The sequence below is a fragment of the Drosophila guanche genome, unplaced genomic scaffold (genome assembly GCF_900245975.1).
Source record: "Drosophila guanche unplaced genomic scaffold, DGUA_6, whole genome shotgun sequence".
NCBI lineage: Eukaryota > Metazoa > Arthropoda > Insecta > Diptera > Drosophilidae > Drosophila > Drosophila guanche.
The window spans coordinates 4,626,351-4,644,850 of record NW_022995745.1 but is presented as its reverse complement, the minus strand read 5'-3'; the positions used below and the strand labels follow the sequence as shown (position 1 = coordinate 4,644,850).

The window sequence follows — 18,500 nt, the reverse complement described above, 5'->3', positions numbered from 1 at the left end:
AGAAAAAAGAAGAGGGGGGGGGGGGGGGGGGGGGGGGGGGGGGGAAACATCATCACGCTGCCGGCGCTGGTGGCTGTGCATCTCTTAGGCCGGCTATGTGCTCCGTGTTGAAGTAAATGACGGTAATGGTTATATCATCGCGATACAGACGCACCACATCCTTGGGCAGCGACAGGTAGTACGAGATCTTTGAGTGCTCAATCCCATAATCGGTGGCACCCAGCGCATGACGAATCAAATGTGTGGCAGCATTCTGATCAATTGGTTTACGTGTGAGACCAGCTCTGCAGGGGGAAAAAAGTTTTAGCTTGAGCTGCAACCGCCGGAATGGATGAGCGAAACTCACTTGCGTTCGGCCAGCTGATCAGAGATTTGCTGTAGCGTGGGATTACCCTCTGGCAGTCGCATCGGCTCTAGTATCTTCTTCGAGTTGATGTGCTCACCCACGAGGCTGACGACCTCGCTGGGCGAGAGGAAATCCCACAGGCCATCGCTGGCTATGACTAGAAACTTATCGTTGATGCTCAGCTCGTGCTGTTGCACATCGGGCCGGGCGGTCAGGTACGGCGGCGTATAATAGTTGGGTGCCATCGCCTGCTCCCCGATCAGGGGCACCACCTTCTTCTGCATTATGTCGAGGGACCATTTGTAGCGATAATCGCCAAAGGCGCGCAACGGCGCCAATTGGCTGAGCAGTCGGCCATTGCGTATGGCCGTCTCGTGCTCCTCCTTGGGATGCTCGTCGAGTATGCGCTTCACCTCGGCCATGTTGTCCACATTGTGCTCGACGTTGAGTTTCTTTGGATGCCACTGATTCGTCTGCGGATCGAGAACACCCAGAACGGCGCCACAGTCCCCAGTGCTGGCCACATGCAGTTGCAGACCCTCCAAATGCACCAGACACGCCACGGCACCTACAAAATATCCATAGATAAAAGTTAAGCAACATTTTTAGGAGCAAGCCTCTTACCCGACAGCGCTACACCCATGGTACGCACATCGATGGTGGCCAGCGCCTCGTGTGACAGTGCCTCGTCCAGCTGGAGAAAGGCATGCACCAGTTCGCTGCTCACGTCGCGCTGCGGTGTCTGGGTCAGCTGCTTTATGTACTTCTGGAAGCTGTGCTCGTAGATCGGCTTGATTTCGTTGACAAAGTCAACGTTGTCGTTGTGGCACTTGAGGAAGGACTGGCTGTTGCAGTTCTGCTTCATTTGCTCCCGCAGCACCTGGCGCGGCAGTGTGGCCGCCGATACATAGCGCAGGAGACGCTTGGACACCACCTGGCCACAGGCGGCACCGCCATGCCCATCGAATATGCCACAAATGAAGCCATTTCTGTGCAGCAAGCTGGCCTCGGTGCGTGAATCCTCGCAGGGGGAATTGGAGCCAAGCTGATTCGTCTCGTAACTCCGCACAATCCCATCCACCGGGAAGTTGTACACAAATTCGTTCTCCCGCAGCTGAAGATTCACCTGCGAAAAATGAAAACAAAGTACAAATCACATACACATACAGATACAGTTACAGAATATTTGCGGGATAGCGACTTACATCGTAGGGACTCAGCTGTGGCAGGTGCGGCAGGAGGCGTAGAGCGTTAAGGCTGAACTCTCGCACATTGCTGCGCACACAGGTAGCGGCGTCGTTTAGCACAAACTTTAACATCTATGTAGGTGAGTGTAGGCACATATATATATATGTATATGTACTCTGTAGGTGCGTGTGTATATATTCTTAAATATACATAAACTCTGCTCTGCTGCAGCTATAATTAACGGTAATAATATTGTTCGGTAACCTTGCGCAGCGCACACAACATACACGTTGCGTGTGTGTGTGTTTAATGAGGGGACGGAGACTGAGAAGGAGACGGATACGGAGTACGTAGCCCTGCCCGTAACCGGCAGCACGCTTTTTGCTTAATCGCTGGCTACCTTCTTGGCGGGCCTCCCGTATATTCTTTGCAGGCTCTTGAGTTGTTTCGGTACTACTGCTGCCGCTTCCCTGTTACTCGAATTGTACATTTGTTTTGCCGGAACTGAGAAATTTGACAAAAAAACAAACGAAAAATTTAATATAAATCGAACTGTCAGTATGTCCAGTGGGACCGCGGATTAATCGATCAAAAATACCACACGACCCTTAAAAATATACCAAAAAATACCGTAACTCGAGTTTGGTGTTCCATTTTATAAAACTACTAATAAGGATTCTCAGAGCTAAAACTAAAACCTATCAGTGGTGCTTCACAGCACGTGTTTCAATCAATAATTTCAGCTAGATGAATTCATTAACAGAACATGCAAGATATTAGGCATATGAGATAATACATTTATTTATTGGGTTATTTGTATTGCGCTTAACAGCACATTTGTAATTGCTGTCGACGCTCTGGCAACGCTTGCTTTTATCACTCACTCACGCACACAATCACAGTGTTTGTTAGAAAAAACAAAACAAAGTCACGGCAGCTGAATATTTCGTGGTATATTTATAATTGGCGTTTAACCCGAGCAGCAAACGAAACGTTAATAAGCTATAAATAAAACAAGTGTGCAGCAGCAGCCGTGCAGTAATCCAGTTCCGGTGCGAGGCATGGGCTGGCCCCACCACTGACCAAAACGAACAACAAGAGGACAAGGACGACAACATAATCTGCGTCTTAGCCGAAGATTAGAACTAGAAATCAACAAAGGGCCGCCGTTGCACACACAGTCAATATGGTCGAGCCCATTTTCGAGTATCAATTCCGCCTGATACTCATCGGCGACAGCACAGTGGGCAAGAGTTCGCTGCTCAAATTCTTTACAGATGGAAAATTTGCCGAGGTTTGTATTCCCCACCCCAACGAGTGATAGCAGGTTGCGCGTGTGTGTTTGTGTGTGTGTGTGTGCGTGCGTGCGTATGTGTGTCAAGTGCGATCGCCTAACAGATGCATTTAATGCGTTTTCTTACATAATTCAATGATTAATGCACAAAGAAAATAAAACAAAGGCCTGATTCTCAGCCTTAGATGCTGTCCCATATGTGCGTGTGGGTGTGTGCGTGCTCGCCTGATAATGAAAGGAAAAACAAGGCTGCACCAGAGACTAGTGCTGCCATATCATTCGCAACAGTTTGCCCGCGCAATTTAAATGTAATGTCTCAACCTTTTACCATTTCAGCTCTCGGATCCGACAGTGGGCGTGGACTTCTTTGCCCGCCTCATCGAGATGAAGGATGGGACACAAATCAAACTACAGCTGTGGGACACGGCCGGCCAGGAGCGTTTCCGCTCCATCACAAAATCCTATTATCGCAATTCAGTCGGCGTTCTGCTCGTCTATGATATCTCGAATCATGCCAGCTTCGAGCATATACCACTGTGGATGATGGAGGCGCAGCGTCACATCGAGCCGCACCGACCCGTCTTCGCGCTGGTTGGCTGCAAGCTGGACCTCATCAATGCGGGCGGCCACCGCGAAGTGTCCACGGAGGAGGCGCAGACGTTTGCCAAACAGCATGGCCTGCATTTCGTAGAGACTTCCGCGCGCACCGGTGCCAATGTGGAGGAGGCCTTCCGCATGGTCACCCAGGAGGTGTACGCACGCATTCGATCCGGCGAGTACAAGGCGGAGGATGGCTGGGATGGCATCAAGGCCGGCTTCGCGACGCCCAACAGTCTCGACTTTAATCTCGTTGTGGCCGAGCCGGAGAAGTCCTCCTGTTGTTGATTCGTTTGTTTGCCTTGGGTTTGGGTCCCCTCCCCCCTTTTCATTGTTTTTTTTATTTGTCCAAACAGCGATAGAGGTTTATTTTTTGTTTATTTCCTGCATAGTTTATTGTAAATTTAGTTTTTTCCCTTTTTTTTTTGTCAAAATCTTCTGTGTGTGGTCCACCCTAGGCACATCTTAAAGTCGTATCTAATTTAGCTGAGAAACCAAATCATTAATGCAAAAACTATTTTTAGTTTCGTTTGTAAGCAAACCACACTCCCTGCACCGGCCCAGGGACTGGTAAAGCCCAGTAACATACATAAATATTGGATCCAAGTCATTCGGGAAGGGTCTGTTAACCGAAAGACAAGAAATGGGCTCCATATACACGAAATACGAAAAAGAAAATCTATACATAATACTTGAACTTGAAATATAAACGTTTTTATTAATACAAATAAAGGAAAGTAATGTTTTATAATATAAGGACGAAGAAGGAAATGATTTCAAATAAAGGCGCGTATTTCCGTGCTCATATTTGACACCCAGAAATGAGTCTGTACAGTGTTCAATATATCGATATTTTGCAAGGTCATCAGATACACAATTAATCCATAATCCAATTAATATGAGTATTTATAATAAGCCAAAGTGATAATTCAATCGGATTTAATTATTGTTTCAGTGTTAAAAGACAATGCAAAGATAGTAATATCAAGTAGAACATCAAATGCCAGGAATATGATTTAACATTACGGTATATTTTGAAAATGAGAAGCTATACTTTGGTATATTGTCGAGGGTCTGACCGTATATTCCATTGATAAATTCGCGGTCACACTGCTCAGAGACATATCGCGCGTGCTGCTTAAAAAAATTGTTAACAATTTTTGTGCACTAAGAAATAAGAACAAAAAATGGGCAACGTGCTAGCGGCATCCTCTGGCAACAGCAGCAGTGTGGCTGCCGGTCTGAGTCTTCCAGAGCCGGTGGTTGCACCTACAAACACATCGCCATCGAGCGCCGCCAGTGACACTGCCGGGAATGATATTTTACTGGAGAATCCTGGCACCGTTGATGAGTTGCACAAAAAATGCAAAGGTAAGTGAATCCCATTGAAGCGACCACATTATGTGCGCATTTTCATAGACCAAAGTCGAGGCGGTTGGAAAAAAACCTCAGCTGTCTGATGACATAACCTACAACATGTGAGCGGGGGCCGCAGTGCGTGCGAGTGTGTGTGTGCGTGCGTGTATGTGTGTGCTGTTGTCTTTGATTATGCATTATCAGGCCATTGTTCATTCAACTATCCTATTCTCTTCCCCTCTCTCCTGCCTTACCGACAGATATACAGGCCGTCACCTTCGAGGGAGCCAAAATTATGCTGAACAAGGGCCTCAGCAATCACTTCCAGGTCTCGCACACCATCAACATGAGCAGCACGGTGCCGAGCGGCTACCGCTTTGGGGCCACGTACGTTGGCACCAAGCAGTTCAGCCCCACCGAGGCATTCCCAGTTCTCTTGGGCGACATTGATCCATCCGGCAATCTGAATGCCAATGTCATTCATCAGTTCTCGCCGCGCGTACGCTGCAAGTTCGCCTCGCAGGTAAGTCTTCAGCAGAGTTCAATGCGCTAGCAGCAGTGTCTAATGCTTTTGGAATCTTACAGGTCCAGGACTCGAAGATGGTGGCCTCACAGCTGACAACTGATTATCGTGGCGACGACTTCACGGGATCGCTCACCATGGCCAATCCGAATATTTTCACCAACTCTGGCGTAATCGTTGGCCAGTACTTGCAGTCAGTTACTCCGGCCATTGCCCTGGGCACCGAGATAGCCTATCAGTATGGGCCGAATGTGCCCGGGCGACAGATTGCCCTTGTCTCTGGCATGGGCCGCTACACGAGCGGCAACACGACGTGGTCCGGCACTCTGGGCCTGAGTGGATTGCATCTGTGCTTCTACCAGAAAGCCAGCGAGCAGCTGCAGATTGGTGCCGAGGTCGAGACCAGCCTGCGCATGCAAGAGTCAGTCGCCACTGTGGCCTACCAAATTGATTTGCCCAAGGCTGATTTGGTCTTCCGAGGTGAGTCTTACATCTGGCAGAAGCTATTCTGGAGACTGGAGAGCATAAAATAATGCATTTGATTGGTGCATTTCCTTGCAGGCTCTATTGACACGAACTGGCACGTTTCGGGAGTGCTGGAGAAGCGTTTGCAGCCGTTGCCATTCACGCTTTTACTCAGCGGTCGCATGAATCATGTGAAGAACAACTTCAGACTGGGCTGTGGGCTGATGATCGGTTAACCGGTAGCTGCATAACCCACAATTTTAGCCACAGACCCCGCCCCCAGACAACATTCACATTCACACATCCAATCAATTTGAGCACATCATTTGCCCACACAGCACCACCGTCACCAACAGCACCACAAAACAGACAATTCTTTTGGTTCATTCGAAAATGTTAATTGCGGCAACAGGAGGAGGACTTGTCGCCGCCAACTTCGTCGTTTGCTTCGTTTTGTTGAAAAGAGTTGGTTATTAGTTTCAGTTAGCTATCTAGGAATAGTCCACATTTCCAGACAACATTTTAAAGCACGCATCCAACCAAGAATGGTCGCTGTACATTTTAAGTTGCTTCCTAGAAGATGAAAGAAAAAAAAGGAGAAGAAACGTACGCATTTATTTTGATAAAAAGCAAACCAAGAACAACAACTAAACCACAAAAACAACACAAACAACACATAAACACAGAACATCAGAAGTTTTTTTCTTCAAAAGTTAATAATAAATGCGTATTAAATGTATGTTACATTGTAAAATTGGTAACGAAACTGCTTTAAGTTTATAATTTATAAATTAACAATTAGTTATAAATAACAAAAACAAAAACTTTGTTAAACCAACATTTACCTTCGTGGCGCGCCTAAACAGAGACAGAGTCGGAGACGCAGAGAAAGAGACAGAGACAGACAGAGAGCAGGAAGTAGAGTGTTCGGATAGAAAGAGACAAAACGTTAGCGCCAAAACGTTGTGAGGGAAAAGAGAAAAAACCAAACCAGAAAATCAGAAATAAAAAAAACTCTACAAAAGAAATTGCCCATTGCTAGATTTGTTAAAGATGGGGACTAATGGTGGTCCAGTTACATTGTAATAGAGCCGCTTCCCAAGCAAGAAAGTAAAGTGAGATGATGCCCAACAAAAAACAACAAGAGAATGAACTATCAACAACAAACCAGATGATACAAAACAAAATAGGTTTTAGTAAAAACAAAAAATAAACAATTTAAATAAACTTTTGGTGTTTGGCTTTTAGTTGGTGTAAGAGTAAGCGCTGCCCAAAGCTCACATCAAAGTAAATCAAAGTTCAGTAACGGTACTCGGATGTTAGTAGCAATTGAGACGAGCCGCATCATTACATCATCAACGTGCAACATGTGTAGGACAGAAATGGGAAAAGCATTGGCCAGCAAGCAGTAAAGTAATGCGGAGACTACAGCGGATGCTGTAGTTGATTCGACTGCTGCAGCTTTTCCACGTGATGCTGCAAGAAGATTGGATTGCCTTTTGATTAAAATATAAATTATATTTTCAAAAAATATTTGATTTATTTGGTTTAAGACTATTTTTAAGAGGATCCAAGCAATGAAGAGGCTCTTCAACCATGCGATGGATATTTTTATTTGCAGGTAAGTTGGATTTCACATCGATTTTCATTAAGTTTGATGTTGGCAAAGGCCTCTTTTGGGTCCCGAAGTTGACAAACTGCATTTATGAATGCTGCTAAAACTGTAAAACTGTTCATAGTGCTTGTACAACTGCCTCAAACTGTAGTATTTTTGTGTGTGTTTCAAAGATCTCAAAGTGAATCAGTAATCAAAAAATAGAAAATGCTAGCAGCTGCTGCTCCAACTGTACAGTTTAAGCACAACTATTATTCCTGAATAAACCTTAATTTGGGCCATTTTGGCATAGCCTTTAAGACTTTTCCCCACAAACTTGACCAACATTTTGTCTACATTTTGCATCCATGGAGTCATTGGCAGCACATGTTGTGCACAAAAACAGCAGCAACAACCACAAAAAGTAAATTGTGTTGCCATATTCTCATTTGCAGGGCAAAAGTCGCAAAGTGTGCGAACAACTATAGGGAAGTCAGGTGGGACTCGCAGCGACTAGTTGATGCCCAGCCCATTGGACTTTATCTCTGCATGCCCTCATGCTGTTGCTGCGTTGACCTACCCTTGGATACCCTGTAAGTAGATATGACAAAAAACTCCAACGACAAAATGTATGCAAGCAAACTTTGTTCAATCAGCCAGAGGAGCTTGGATGTTGTTGCAGTCGCTTTGCAAGTGCAGCAGTCGCAATATTGTTTAGATAAGAAAATGTTGCCTGCCCCACACATTGAGGCTGTATGTGTGTGTGTGTGCTCTTCCTGTCTGCCCCGCTCTGTCTATCAAATGCTTTTTGCTTTTCCACATTTTCTTTTCGGTCTTTGCTTTTTTCCTCGCTCTCTCCCTCTCTCTTGGCGGTGCGCTCCACCAAATGCAATTTGAACTTTGGCAAAAAGCGGCCGCTTTGCCATACACCAAGCCCTGCCCTGCCAAACCATTTCAGCGATAAGCAGGACAGCGACTTTCATACTTGTATTTTGTGAAATTTTCAGCATTTCCTCTGCTTCTTGTTTCCCGGACTCTTACGAGTCTCTCTTCCTCGGTGTGAGTGTGCATTATGTAACCCGCGAAAGCTGTTTTCCAATTCAATTGGTCCAAGCAGAAGGAGCAGCTGCAGAAGGAGGCACTTCACTCATGGCCAAGACAAAGGAAATCTGTGTCAGACGCAGCGGCAGAAAAACTCATTAACATATAAAGTAGCCACCACAATCTCGGCGAAAATCGGGTAACTAATTAAAGAAAATAAAAAGAAATCTAAAAAAAATGTATACTTATCTTCAGATACTCTTGCATATTAGTCACTGATTTGTTGTACAGTTTATAGACTTAGACTATATAAAATGTGCCGCGAAACTGAATTTTAATATAATTTTGTATCATTTGTATGGACCAAAAAATAATATGAAACTTCTATTCTAATTTTAGCAACAACATTTCAGTTTCCACCCATTTTAGTTCGCTAGATGCTTCGATTAAACGCGTCGCACGCGTAATGCGGCAGCGCCCATCGGTCCGATTGCGTTTCTGCCTCGAAACTGGCTTCAGCCAAGCCATTCAATGTGCCACTTGATGCTGCAAATATATGTATCCACTTTTGGCGGCTATATCCCGCGTGATATACGATTGGTGGGGTTTTAAAATCAAAAAGAAATATTTTATAGTTATTACCCTCCAGTGTTTGGCTAAAAGCGATGTACCCTTATGTAAGTGCATCAACAGCAATCTGTAGTTCTGTGCTGCGTGGCCGTGGTTGAGTTGCTCATAAAGCAGGGCGCGTCAAGTGCTTCCAGTAGCGGGCAGCTTAAGTGCTTGCCAAACTGTACAAAGTGCAATAAGCATTCCAAATATGTTTCTCCCCACAACACCCCACCCACTTGGCTGCTAAGAAAGGGCTTAGAAAGTAATTAGCAACTCATCCCTCGCCCTGGCACTAATCTTACGAATTCGCTGCGACACTTAAGCTACAAAATTATTTTTATTTTATGGGTAAAGAGGAGCTGCTTACTGTATCCCTGGCTCGATCATACATTGCAGCTTGAGAGTAAATAATAAACTGGCCGAGATAGTTAGCCTTAAGGGAAAAGCTATAATTTGAATGTGCTGGGATTTCTGCTCCGCAAGGCATTTGCATATTGAAAGTGAGTTCTCATAACTCTGAAAGTCTAAATATAAAGAAAATTAGTCAAATTAATGAGCTTAAAGTCGGTGCAAGAGAACAGCAAGCAAGTGCATAAGCAATTGTGTTTTGCCAGTAACTCAACGTAACTCCAATGCTGCTACTCGCTGGAGGGGTGTGGAGCATTGTGTCGCTGCTGTTGTATGCTCGGCATATTTACGCCAACTTTAGTTATTTGAATTACGTGACTTCAGCAACAGTTCTACGACTGAGACAGGCACACACCAAATACATACACCAACCGTACTCGTCCACCCACTTATGCACGGTGGCGGCACACACAGAGCAGCTCGAACTTTGTGCAATTTTTTAAGCACACATAGAACAGCAGCATGCGTATTACTTACTTTACTTCACTGACTATCCAACAGAGTACGTTGATTACAAATGCAAGAGAAGAAAACATTTTTGGGGGGAACTGCAGCGAGCGATGGGTACAGGTTGGCACACACAAAAAAAATATGTGTGGCAAGAGGTAGAGAGACCAAGAGAGCGGTTGGCAAACCTCTAAATGGAGAGCTCCTCTTGCTGTAGGTTGGAATAATAGGAAATAAACAGAAACAAGCAAGAAGCATTGAAATCTATACCAAAATTGGACCTCCCTTTGGTTAATTATTTCGGTCATTTTATGGCTGCATTAGGAGCAGATTTGTTTAGATATTTGCTCCACGAAGAGTTAAAATAATATAATAAAATCCATAAATTGGAGAGCTTTAAATCTGTTTTTTTGTTGTAAATTTGTATCTGTTTAAAGGGTAGCTGTAGCTTCCACACTGTAATATGTGTGGCCCTCTCTCCTCTTCTGTTTATGCTCTCTCTTGGGCTGCTGCTGTTGTTGTTGCTATTGCTATTTTTGGCTTTGAGTTTTTAGCCTTAAGCCAAATAAGTGTTTTAGCCGTCATGCAAGAGATAGAAGAAGGACACAAGCAGTGGCAGGGCCTGTGTGGGGTAAGACATGGACTTTGGCGTCGACGTAAACGTTGTTGCAGCAGCAGCAGTAGCAGCAGCCGGAAGTTGCCACGACAGCTGCAGGAAACTCTAACTCACTTACACAAACAGCGAAAGCGCACACCTTCACCTTGTGTGTGTGTGTGTGTGTGTGTGTGTGTGTGTGTGCCTGGCCACGTTTGTGTCTGTGAATTGTTGAAAGTTAGCAATAGATTTTTAACGGAAGTTGCACATGTGCGCACGTGTTCTTACCCCAAAAATGTTCCCCACACACACACACACAAACACAATTCATTCGTCTTCTTCTGTTTCTTGTGGCCCTGCCTCCGGCCCACATACGACTCACTCTCTTCTAGAGCAAGCTGAAATTTTCGGCTTAACTCTTGGCACGTTGTAATTAAGGCTTTCGTTTGTGTTTGTGTGTGTGTGTATGTGTATGTGTGTGTGGGAGAGGGGGGCGTGGCACATCATCATCATTCAAGTGCAGCTAGATTAGACCAACCGATTATTGCCTGCCCTGCCCCATCATCATCTGTAGCACCTAGACTCTGGCCTGCCTCTCCGTGCACCGTTTTGGCCTTTGGCACATCTTCATCTTCATGCTGGAACCCCCAATTTTGCTTCAGATCCTGCTTGGGTACATTGCGTGTGCGCGTCTACTTAACGAGAATTTATGTCTCGACTGCCGCTGACATATTTACCACTTTAACACTCTCCCACACTGCCAACAACTACCGAAATCCCGTAACCAACAAAACCCCCTCACCAGGCCAATTATGAGCCACGAATGAGAACATTTTTCGTGGCGTAACACTGGTTTTCTTTTCCATTACCATTCCGTGGGAATGCTCATGCTCGAGGTCTGCCATTGTCAGAGCTCGGTGTAATTTAATGGAAAAAACGCTGAAGATCCTCCAAGCAAGTCGGCGTGTAATGCATAATGAATGGTGGGGCTAGATGCCATCTCTGCATTGCTCATACGCCTATTTGTCATTCGGTAAACGGAAGGCAGAAGGAAGAGACTTAACCCCCCGTTCCTAGGAAGGCGTGGCTGTCAGTTCTTGCCTGTGGGGCTGTGGGCTGTCTGTTGCCTGTGTCACGCATGGCTTGGCCAGGACGATGCTCCGCTGGCGTTAACAGCAGCAGTGGCTCCGATTACCATTTGTGCCTCGATTACTTCATAAACCTGACAGCGACAGGTGCCACCTGGCAGCAGTCAAGGGCATCAGACGAGGCTTCGGGTTGTGCTACCCTGTATTTTGTATGTTATTCCGTCAATTATTCCGTTGTTCCACCCCTACAACTAATTTTCCCGCATTGCAGAAATCTCTGTGGTATTCAGTTGTTTAATTATTTAATTATCTTCTCTGTATTGGGTATCCTTAAAGTTGTAATAGTTGGACTGGAACTTGGGCTGCTGTTTGACCCGAGCATTGTTTTGCCTCAAGAATTTATTATTATTTTGCATGTTTCTCCGCTCTGGGGGGGTCGGAGCTTGCAACTGCAGCAGTCAGGCAATAAACCAACACAAGGGGAAGCTATATACTACTAAGTATATAGTCGCACAATGAATGCGTTTTGCATTGTCAAATTGCTGTAGTGGCAGCGGGCATGAAGTGCCATAGGTATCAGTGGACAGCCAGTTCATAAATAAATGCTGATTGTGCACATTTGATTCATGGATTATGTCCTCTCAGGTGGCGGCATCTTTACCAAGTGATGTCCAACTAAGAACCAGTGCTATTTGTGTATTCAAGTGGGGTTTTGGAACATTGCAAATGAATAATGTAACATTTTTCTATAGAAATCCAAAATCCTTGCATATTCCTTAGCCTTAAGAAAATATAATATTATTGCAGACCCACACAGTGGGTACTGAGAAATCGAATAAAAATATCTGTCTATCTGCTGCATCATAAATAAATGTTTATTGTGCTCAAATATTGATGCATGGAGTAAACGGTAATCGATTCGGGGTTTGGGGTTTGGGGTTCTGGATTCCCTTCGAATTGCGAATGCTGTTCTGTCCGGGTGTGATGGAAAATTAAGATTCAATTGTCTGCCGTTGAAAGTTGTCAGTGTTCATTATCAATGGAACAAACGTTTGAAGCATTAACGATATCGTTTGCGACCTCCCTGTCTGGCTGCTGGCCGTTGTGTGAGTGGATACAGTCAGGATTGGCTATGCAGGAATCTGCTGAAATCATGGATGCTCTTGTAAAAACCATTTGGTACCCACTGAAGTAAATATTAGAACTAAAAATTAAACCAAAAATATGTTGGATCGATGCTCAAACGTATTTATTTTCTGTTTTATTAGAAAGATTTATGTGCGAAGAAAAATATTCAATTCAATTGTAGCTATTAGATAGCTTCAGATAAGCCAAATAGTAGTCAGCACTTGTTGTCCTCTTAATTGGTTAACCACTGTGCTCGGTTTATTGATGAAAATGATTTGGCAGTCCGGCAACTTGGACTCCGATACCGACTCAGACCCCCCCATATGCCGTACCTCGTACCATCACGACTCTGGCACGATGTAACGAGCAGGCGTTTGCTCATCAGGCGGAGATTAAAAGGGGGCGGGGGCAGGGGCAGGGGCCAGGACTTTGTCGGGGACAGGCCAAACCCAGTACAGAGCACAGAGTTGGCAGGGAGACAAGCGTGTAACTGAGTACAGTACGGTACGGTATGATAGAGTTCCATGGAATTGTTGATGTTGTTGCGCTCGCTGCACATTTGTGCGCTTAATGGACTTCGTATGTCATTTTCAAATTGCAATAGACTTTGGGATGGGGGTCGAAGAAGGGCAAGAAAAAATGTCACATACAGACAGGATAGACAGGCGGTCGGGTTGGGTGGGGTCGGATGGACGGACGGACTGTGGAGGGCACCCAACATTTATCTATCCATCCATCTCTTTTGCTCACACTCTTTCAGTCTTCCTCCCTCTCTCTCTCTCTTTAACACTTGCACACACACAGTCAGGGATAACTGTCAACAGCACGCGTGTAGGAGTATGGGTGGCTGGGAGTGTGAGAGAGCTAGCTTCAAATAGCGCTAAATGACCGCAAAGTGTTTTCATTATTTGTGGCTGCCAACAATTTATATCGTTCATTTAGGAATTTCTCTTTTTACACTCTCCATTTCTCCATTCCCTCACCGCAGTCTATGTGTGTGAAAAAAAAAGGGATGACAGCCAGCAGCAGCAGCAAAACCTAGAGGGAATTTCTAGCTGGAGGAGATACAACTTTTGGATACCCTTTGCCTAAGCAGATAGATATATCGTTGCTTAAGTTAATCCTGGACTATTATTGTATCATGGATCGTTTCATAATTAAATTTACTTCCTTCTAAGAGCATGCAAAGTAATGCCTAAAATTGGGTTACCCCTTCGTAATGGAGTGTAAAAAGGAGTACCTAAAGGGTGGAGACACAGCTAGGTCCAACGACTGCCGGGGCATTGGTATTGCTGTGGCCATGACTGTGGCCGTGGCTCTGTCTCTCTCTCCCTGGCCCCACCTCCTCCACCATATCTCTGTGACTCTCTGTGTGTGGCAGTGTACTGCTTGGACCGCATGTGCATGGCTTCATTATCGTTCACGTTGTCGTCGTCATCAGCATTATCGTCTTCACTTACAGTAGCATTGAAACGGTCGTTAGTTGTACAAAAAATACCATCAGAGCTTTTATTAGATTTTGCTCGAATCGCCCCGAGCTGAAATTTATATATGACAAAGAGCTAGTGTCAGGATTGGAGTGGGATTATGCTGGTATTGGCTGTTGACACTACTGGATTGACTAATTATATAGGTATATGAATTGATTCAGCTTTGAATTGAGTGAAAAAAGGAGCAATTTAATGGTTCATAATTTGTTTTGGTTTTGGAATGGAAAGATCAAACGATTTCAGCTAAAGATAGTTGAAGTTGGTTAAAACCCCACCTTTGCCATTAATCAAATTTGTTCCATTGTTTTGACTGACTCAATCTTAAGACAATTGGTTTCCATATAGACCTAGAATTACTCTAGAATATCTGAATATTTTGTATCCATAAACTACCTGGAAGTACTTATAAATTCTGCGAATAATTTGTTAATGAATTGATTAACGACAACCCTCACATTTGTTCCATAGTTAAGCAACAATAGCAACAATAATGGCTATGCCTGTTTATTTCTTTCAGTTCCCTTAGCCAGCAATTGAATCGCCATGTCAGACTGAACCAAACACCCAAACCTACACACAGACTCTCCCCCTCTCCAAATCGAAGCAACAGTCCTCCAGCAACAGAAAGTTCTGGCTGTGCAGTTGGACGCTTGGACGGTTGGACAGTGTTTTGTGTGCAGTTTATAAATGCCGATGAAGATGCGGTAAAGACAGGAAGGGGAATGGGAATGGGAATGGGAGTTCGATGGCAGTTGCAAGTGGGAGCTAAATGGAAGGGCTTCGCACTGGGAGATGCTGTTGATGGGAAGTTTTGGTAGGGGGCTAGGGACAGCAGTCGAAGTTGGTTGGTAAATGGTGACGGAGGCTGAGGCTGAGGTTCCTGATAATGGTCATGGCGTTGACTGTGGCAGTGTTGGCACTGGCTTTGTATGCTCCATTCCACTCTTCTACACTCTGTCCCCCACCTCTTTATCTTCTCCACTCTCTGCACTAAACGTGCCCGCTCTCTCCCTCTGTCTCTGTCACTGTCTAGCTCTCTGCCTCTTTGGCTGTGTGGCTGTGTGGGTGTGCTGTGCGTCGATGCAAGGAATTTTAGTTGATAACGACAACATCAACCATAGTTGCTGCTGCACAGCTCTATTTTGCTACCCTTGCACAGGGTGTGATGAGTATTTCCAACACTTGTTTCATTTTCTTCTTTTGATTTTATTTTTAAATAAATATAATTTTGGTTTAATTTCTGGGACCATTTGCCTTCTCAGAAATGAAGTTTCTCAGACTTTTCTAAGCAGGACCAACAGAAAACCTCTCAGAATAATCCAACAGCAAAGCCAAATCTAGGAAATTGCATTAAAAATTGGTAAATCTGCTCATGGGTAGCATCATTTGGCTTGTACCTTAAAAAATATGCATCTTTAAGGGTATCAACAGTATCGCTTCTCGTCATCCTTTCTCTCTTGTTTTTGTTGTTGTTGTTGTTGTAGTTGATGATGGTGTAGTCGTCGTCGTTGTTGTCGCTGTTGGTGTCGCTGGCATTGCTGCAATTGAGTGTTTGGTTTTGAATCGCAAGTGTCAATTTGGAAAATGTTTATTTTATGCGACACTTGGGCGTTGTTGCCACGCCCGTTGATAGCCTGGAATATCACCCGCATCCCACTCCGAAAGCACTACCGTGCTTTAGCAACCTGTGGTGCTATTATCGGATGTCATTTCGCTTAAGTTTTCATAGTTCTTATGTGTGTATCCCGTATCCATTCCCCTTTTATTTGTTTGTTTCTCTGCGTTTAATGTGAGCCACTGATAAGCCGCGCGCGGCAATCGAAATCGCAATTGAAATGCAATTGCAATTGTCAGCAATTCAATTGGGACTTTATTGAGTCGTCTATCTACCAGACAACCATCCTACCACTCCCCAAGCCACTGATCAAGGGCTTGGCTCCGTCTCCGACTTCAGCTAGTCATAAATTTTGCAAAACTGCAGAAAGCCATAGACAGACGCTAGATAAAGTCAATGCGTCGCGGCTATAAGTTTATTCCACTCGATTGAATAGCAATTTCAGTTATATTCCAACAGTGATGGTGTCTTTTGTCGCCAGATCGGTGGGTAGTGCAGCTGGATACACTTCAAATCTTGACAAGTTGCCAGGTTTTTGTAGGGATTTCTGAGAATTATTACTTATGTTTTGAGCCAGAGTTTTGGTAAGATTTTCGGCTGTAACTTTGGGTTTTTCCTGCACTCTACTCTTAAAATTCTACTCCCATTAAGCAGACCCCAACACTAGCTACTCCTCCTTCTTCTCCTTATTCCCCCCTCTTAGTACCCCGTCTAATCAGATAATTACATTAGCGACTCTCAAAAGTATGCTACATAAAATGTTGGCCCAGGCTCATTAAGGCGCGTCGACGGGATGGGCAGCACTCGGCTTATCCTTCAGCCCAAGAGCAACGATACACAAATCTCAGGCCAAGAACCGCAAAAAGAGAGAAGACAGACACACAAAAAAGACGGCGGCATAAAACATTTATGCGAGCGCGAGATTTAAGCCGTGTCGAGGAGCTGTGTCTGCCTGCCCGTTGCCCTGGCTTTCTTATTGATGAAGGCATTTAAGCGCTGGAGGGCCAATTTATTATGCCACAAAACGGATGCAGGAGGCAGCAGCACCAGAACCACCAGCAGGCGGTGCTTTATCTGCTGCAGTCACAATAATTGCTGGCAGCCAGTAAATCCAAAAGCTTCATTAGTATCGATTATGTGCTTAACGACCTGAGCCCCCCCTCCCCTGCTCGGGATTTGGGGTGCATAATGATTGTCGCCATAAATGTCAAAATGCCGAACGAATGGTACAAACCATTATTGAATAAGTTTATTGATTTATAGAAAGAAAATGTCTTCCTCTCTGCCAACAAATCGAATTAACAGCCAGTCAAAATATACAGGCAGACATATATCTACTATGGATATGAGTGTCTGGCGTCTGGATGCAATTTGGCAAAACTTTTAGCAATGCCAGCAATAAAACAAATGGTATTTTACAAAAGAAACTTTTACGCCAGGTTGTGTGGCTCTCTCCAACCATTTTGCCAACCATATCTAAGCATATTTATCTGCATATATATTTATATCTGTTTCTTTATCCGTACTCAAAGTCAAGCTAAAGCGAAAGCTAAAGCTCATTCCTATTCCGTTTCAGTTTCTGTCGGAGTGGCTTTTTTATTTGAGCCATCATCAAACTTTACACATTTACAGCAAGTGCAAATGGCAGCGAGATCCATCGAGAGAGGAACTAACTGCAATGTAGTTGGACTTTAGAGTTGAGTGAAGCCAAAGGCTTAGCATGGCAGCAGGGTAAAAAAGGGCCAGGGCAGAGACTTAAGCCTTGCAGTCATACATTGTTCTACGGCCATCCGCCCTAAGGCAGTATTTGGCACATGCCAACTCCCGCCTTGGAAATAACTTCCATAAATCTTGTTATAATTGCGCATTCGATTTTTGAAGCTTTCATTTGTAGTTTAATTCGAATTAATTAGGCAAAGGCAACAATGGAAACAGTTACATACTAAAGCAAAGTTTGATATTGAAAGCTCTTCCTGATTCGGGTTAAATTGGGGTCCAAGAAATGCAGTTAATAACAACTAAAAGCTAATGCTGCCAGAAAGAGCCCAAAACTTGATAGGGAAGCCTTCTGTGGAGTGGAGCATTAGGCAATTTGTCGGCCTCTTGGCTTTTGGTCAGAATGGGTTTTCATGAATTTTTAAGTGAAATTTCATTTGTGAGCAAGTTGTTGGGCCCAAGGCCCATCCCCCCATTTGCCCCAAGGAATGGGGCCCCAGGTCAAACCAGCATGCACACACACACACAAACACAGGGGGAAACGTGTATCTGTGTGTAAAGTTTTTGGCTTCTAAACTTTGCGTAGAGTGTAGGTATCAGTGGCAGCAACTTGCAATTTGAAGTGGCTCAAAGCGACTCGACTCGACTCAACCAGAGCCAGAGCCAGAGTTAGCGTCGAGAGCCGTTTACGAAATTTGTTCACAAGTCGTCGTTCTGGTGCTCGTCTTGGCTTTGGGTCCTCTCCCAGGACTCCTTACAACTAGTTGCAATTTGTTTGCAAAAGTTTTAACACCATTTAGTCGGTTTCATATGAAGACAATTAAGCGAACGATTAAATTTATATTATCAAGGGATAAAGTTGCCTTTCTATGACTCTCTGCATCTGTGTATCCGTATCTGTATCTGTATCTGTGACTGTGTCGGTGTCGGTGTCCTTCACTATCTTTACTTACATCTTTGGTCGGTTCAACTTTTTGGCCTTGTAAACATTCAGAGA

At 44.5% G+C, this 18,500-nt stretch overlaps 3 protein-coding genes across 5 annotated transcripts; 2 read left to right on the top strand and 1 right to left on the bottom strand.

The window, feature by feature from the left end:
- Nucleotides 1-41: 41 nt before the first annotated feature.
- On the bottom strand, nt 42-2,099 carry LOC117581188 (pyruvate dehydrogenase [acetyl-transferring]-phosphatase 1, mitochondrial). The gene is made up of 4 exons (XM_034268139.1): nt 1,552-2,099; nt 971-1,472; nt 347-914; nt 42-284 (listed from the first exon to the last, which is right to left on the bottom strand). Exons 1-4 carry the CDS (start codon nt 1,663-1,665, stop codon nt 53-55), a joined length of 1,416 nt encoding a protein of 471 aa, XP_034124030.1. The 5' UTR covers nt 1,666-2,099; the 3' UTR covers nt 42-52.
- A 322-nt stretch (nt 2,100-2,421) lies between these two features.
- On the top strand, nt 2,422-17,962 carry LOC117580947 (ras-related protein Rab-39B). Of its 3 annotated transcripts, none has more exons than XM_034267733.1 (4): nt 2,422-2,828; nt 3,165-3,720; nt 14,839-14,846; nt 17,952-17,962. In XM_034267733.1, the coding sequence occupies exons 1-2, from the start codon at nt 2,721-2,723 to the stop codon at nt 3,711-3,713; spliced, it is 657 nt and encodes a 218-aa protein (XP_034123624.1). In that variant the 5' UTR covers nt 2,422-2,720; the 3' UTR covers nt 3,714-3,720; nt 14,839-14,846; nt 17,952-17,962. The 3 variants fall into 3 exon arrangements, with proteins under 3 accessions (XP_034123624.1, XP_034123623.1, XP_034123622.1); XM_034267732.1 differs by lacking the exon at nt 14,839-14,846 and adding an exon at nt 7,536-7,544; XM_034267731.1 differs by lacking the exons at nt 14,839-14,846; nt 17,952-17,962 and having other exon boundaries at nt 3,165-4,114.
- On the top strand, nt 4,527-6,767 carry LOC117580946 (mitochondrial import receptor subunit TOM40 homolog 1). The gene is made up of 4 exons (XM_034267730.1): nt 4,527-4,796; nt 5,042-5,304; nt 5,367-5,784; nt 5,866-6,767. Exons 1-4 carry the CDS (start codon nt 4,613-4,615, stop codon nt 6,003-6,005), a joined length of 1,005 nt encoding a protein of 334 aa, XP_034123621.1. The 5' UTR covers nt 4,527-4,612; the 3' UTR covers nt 6,006-6,767.
- Nucleotides 17,963-18,500: the final 538 nt, after the last annotated feature.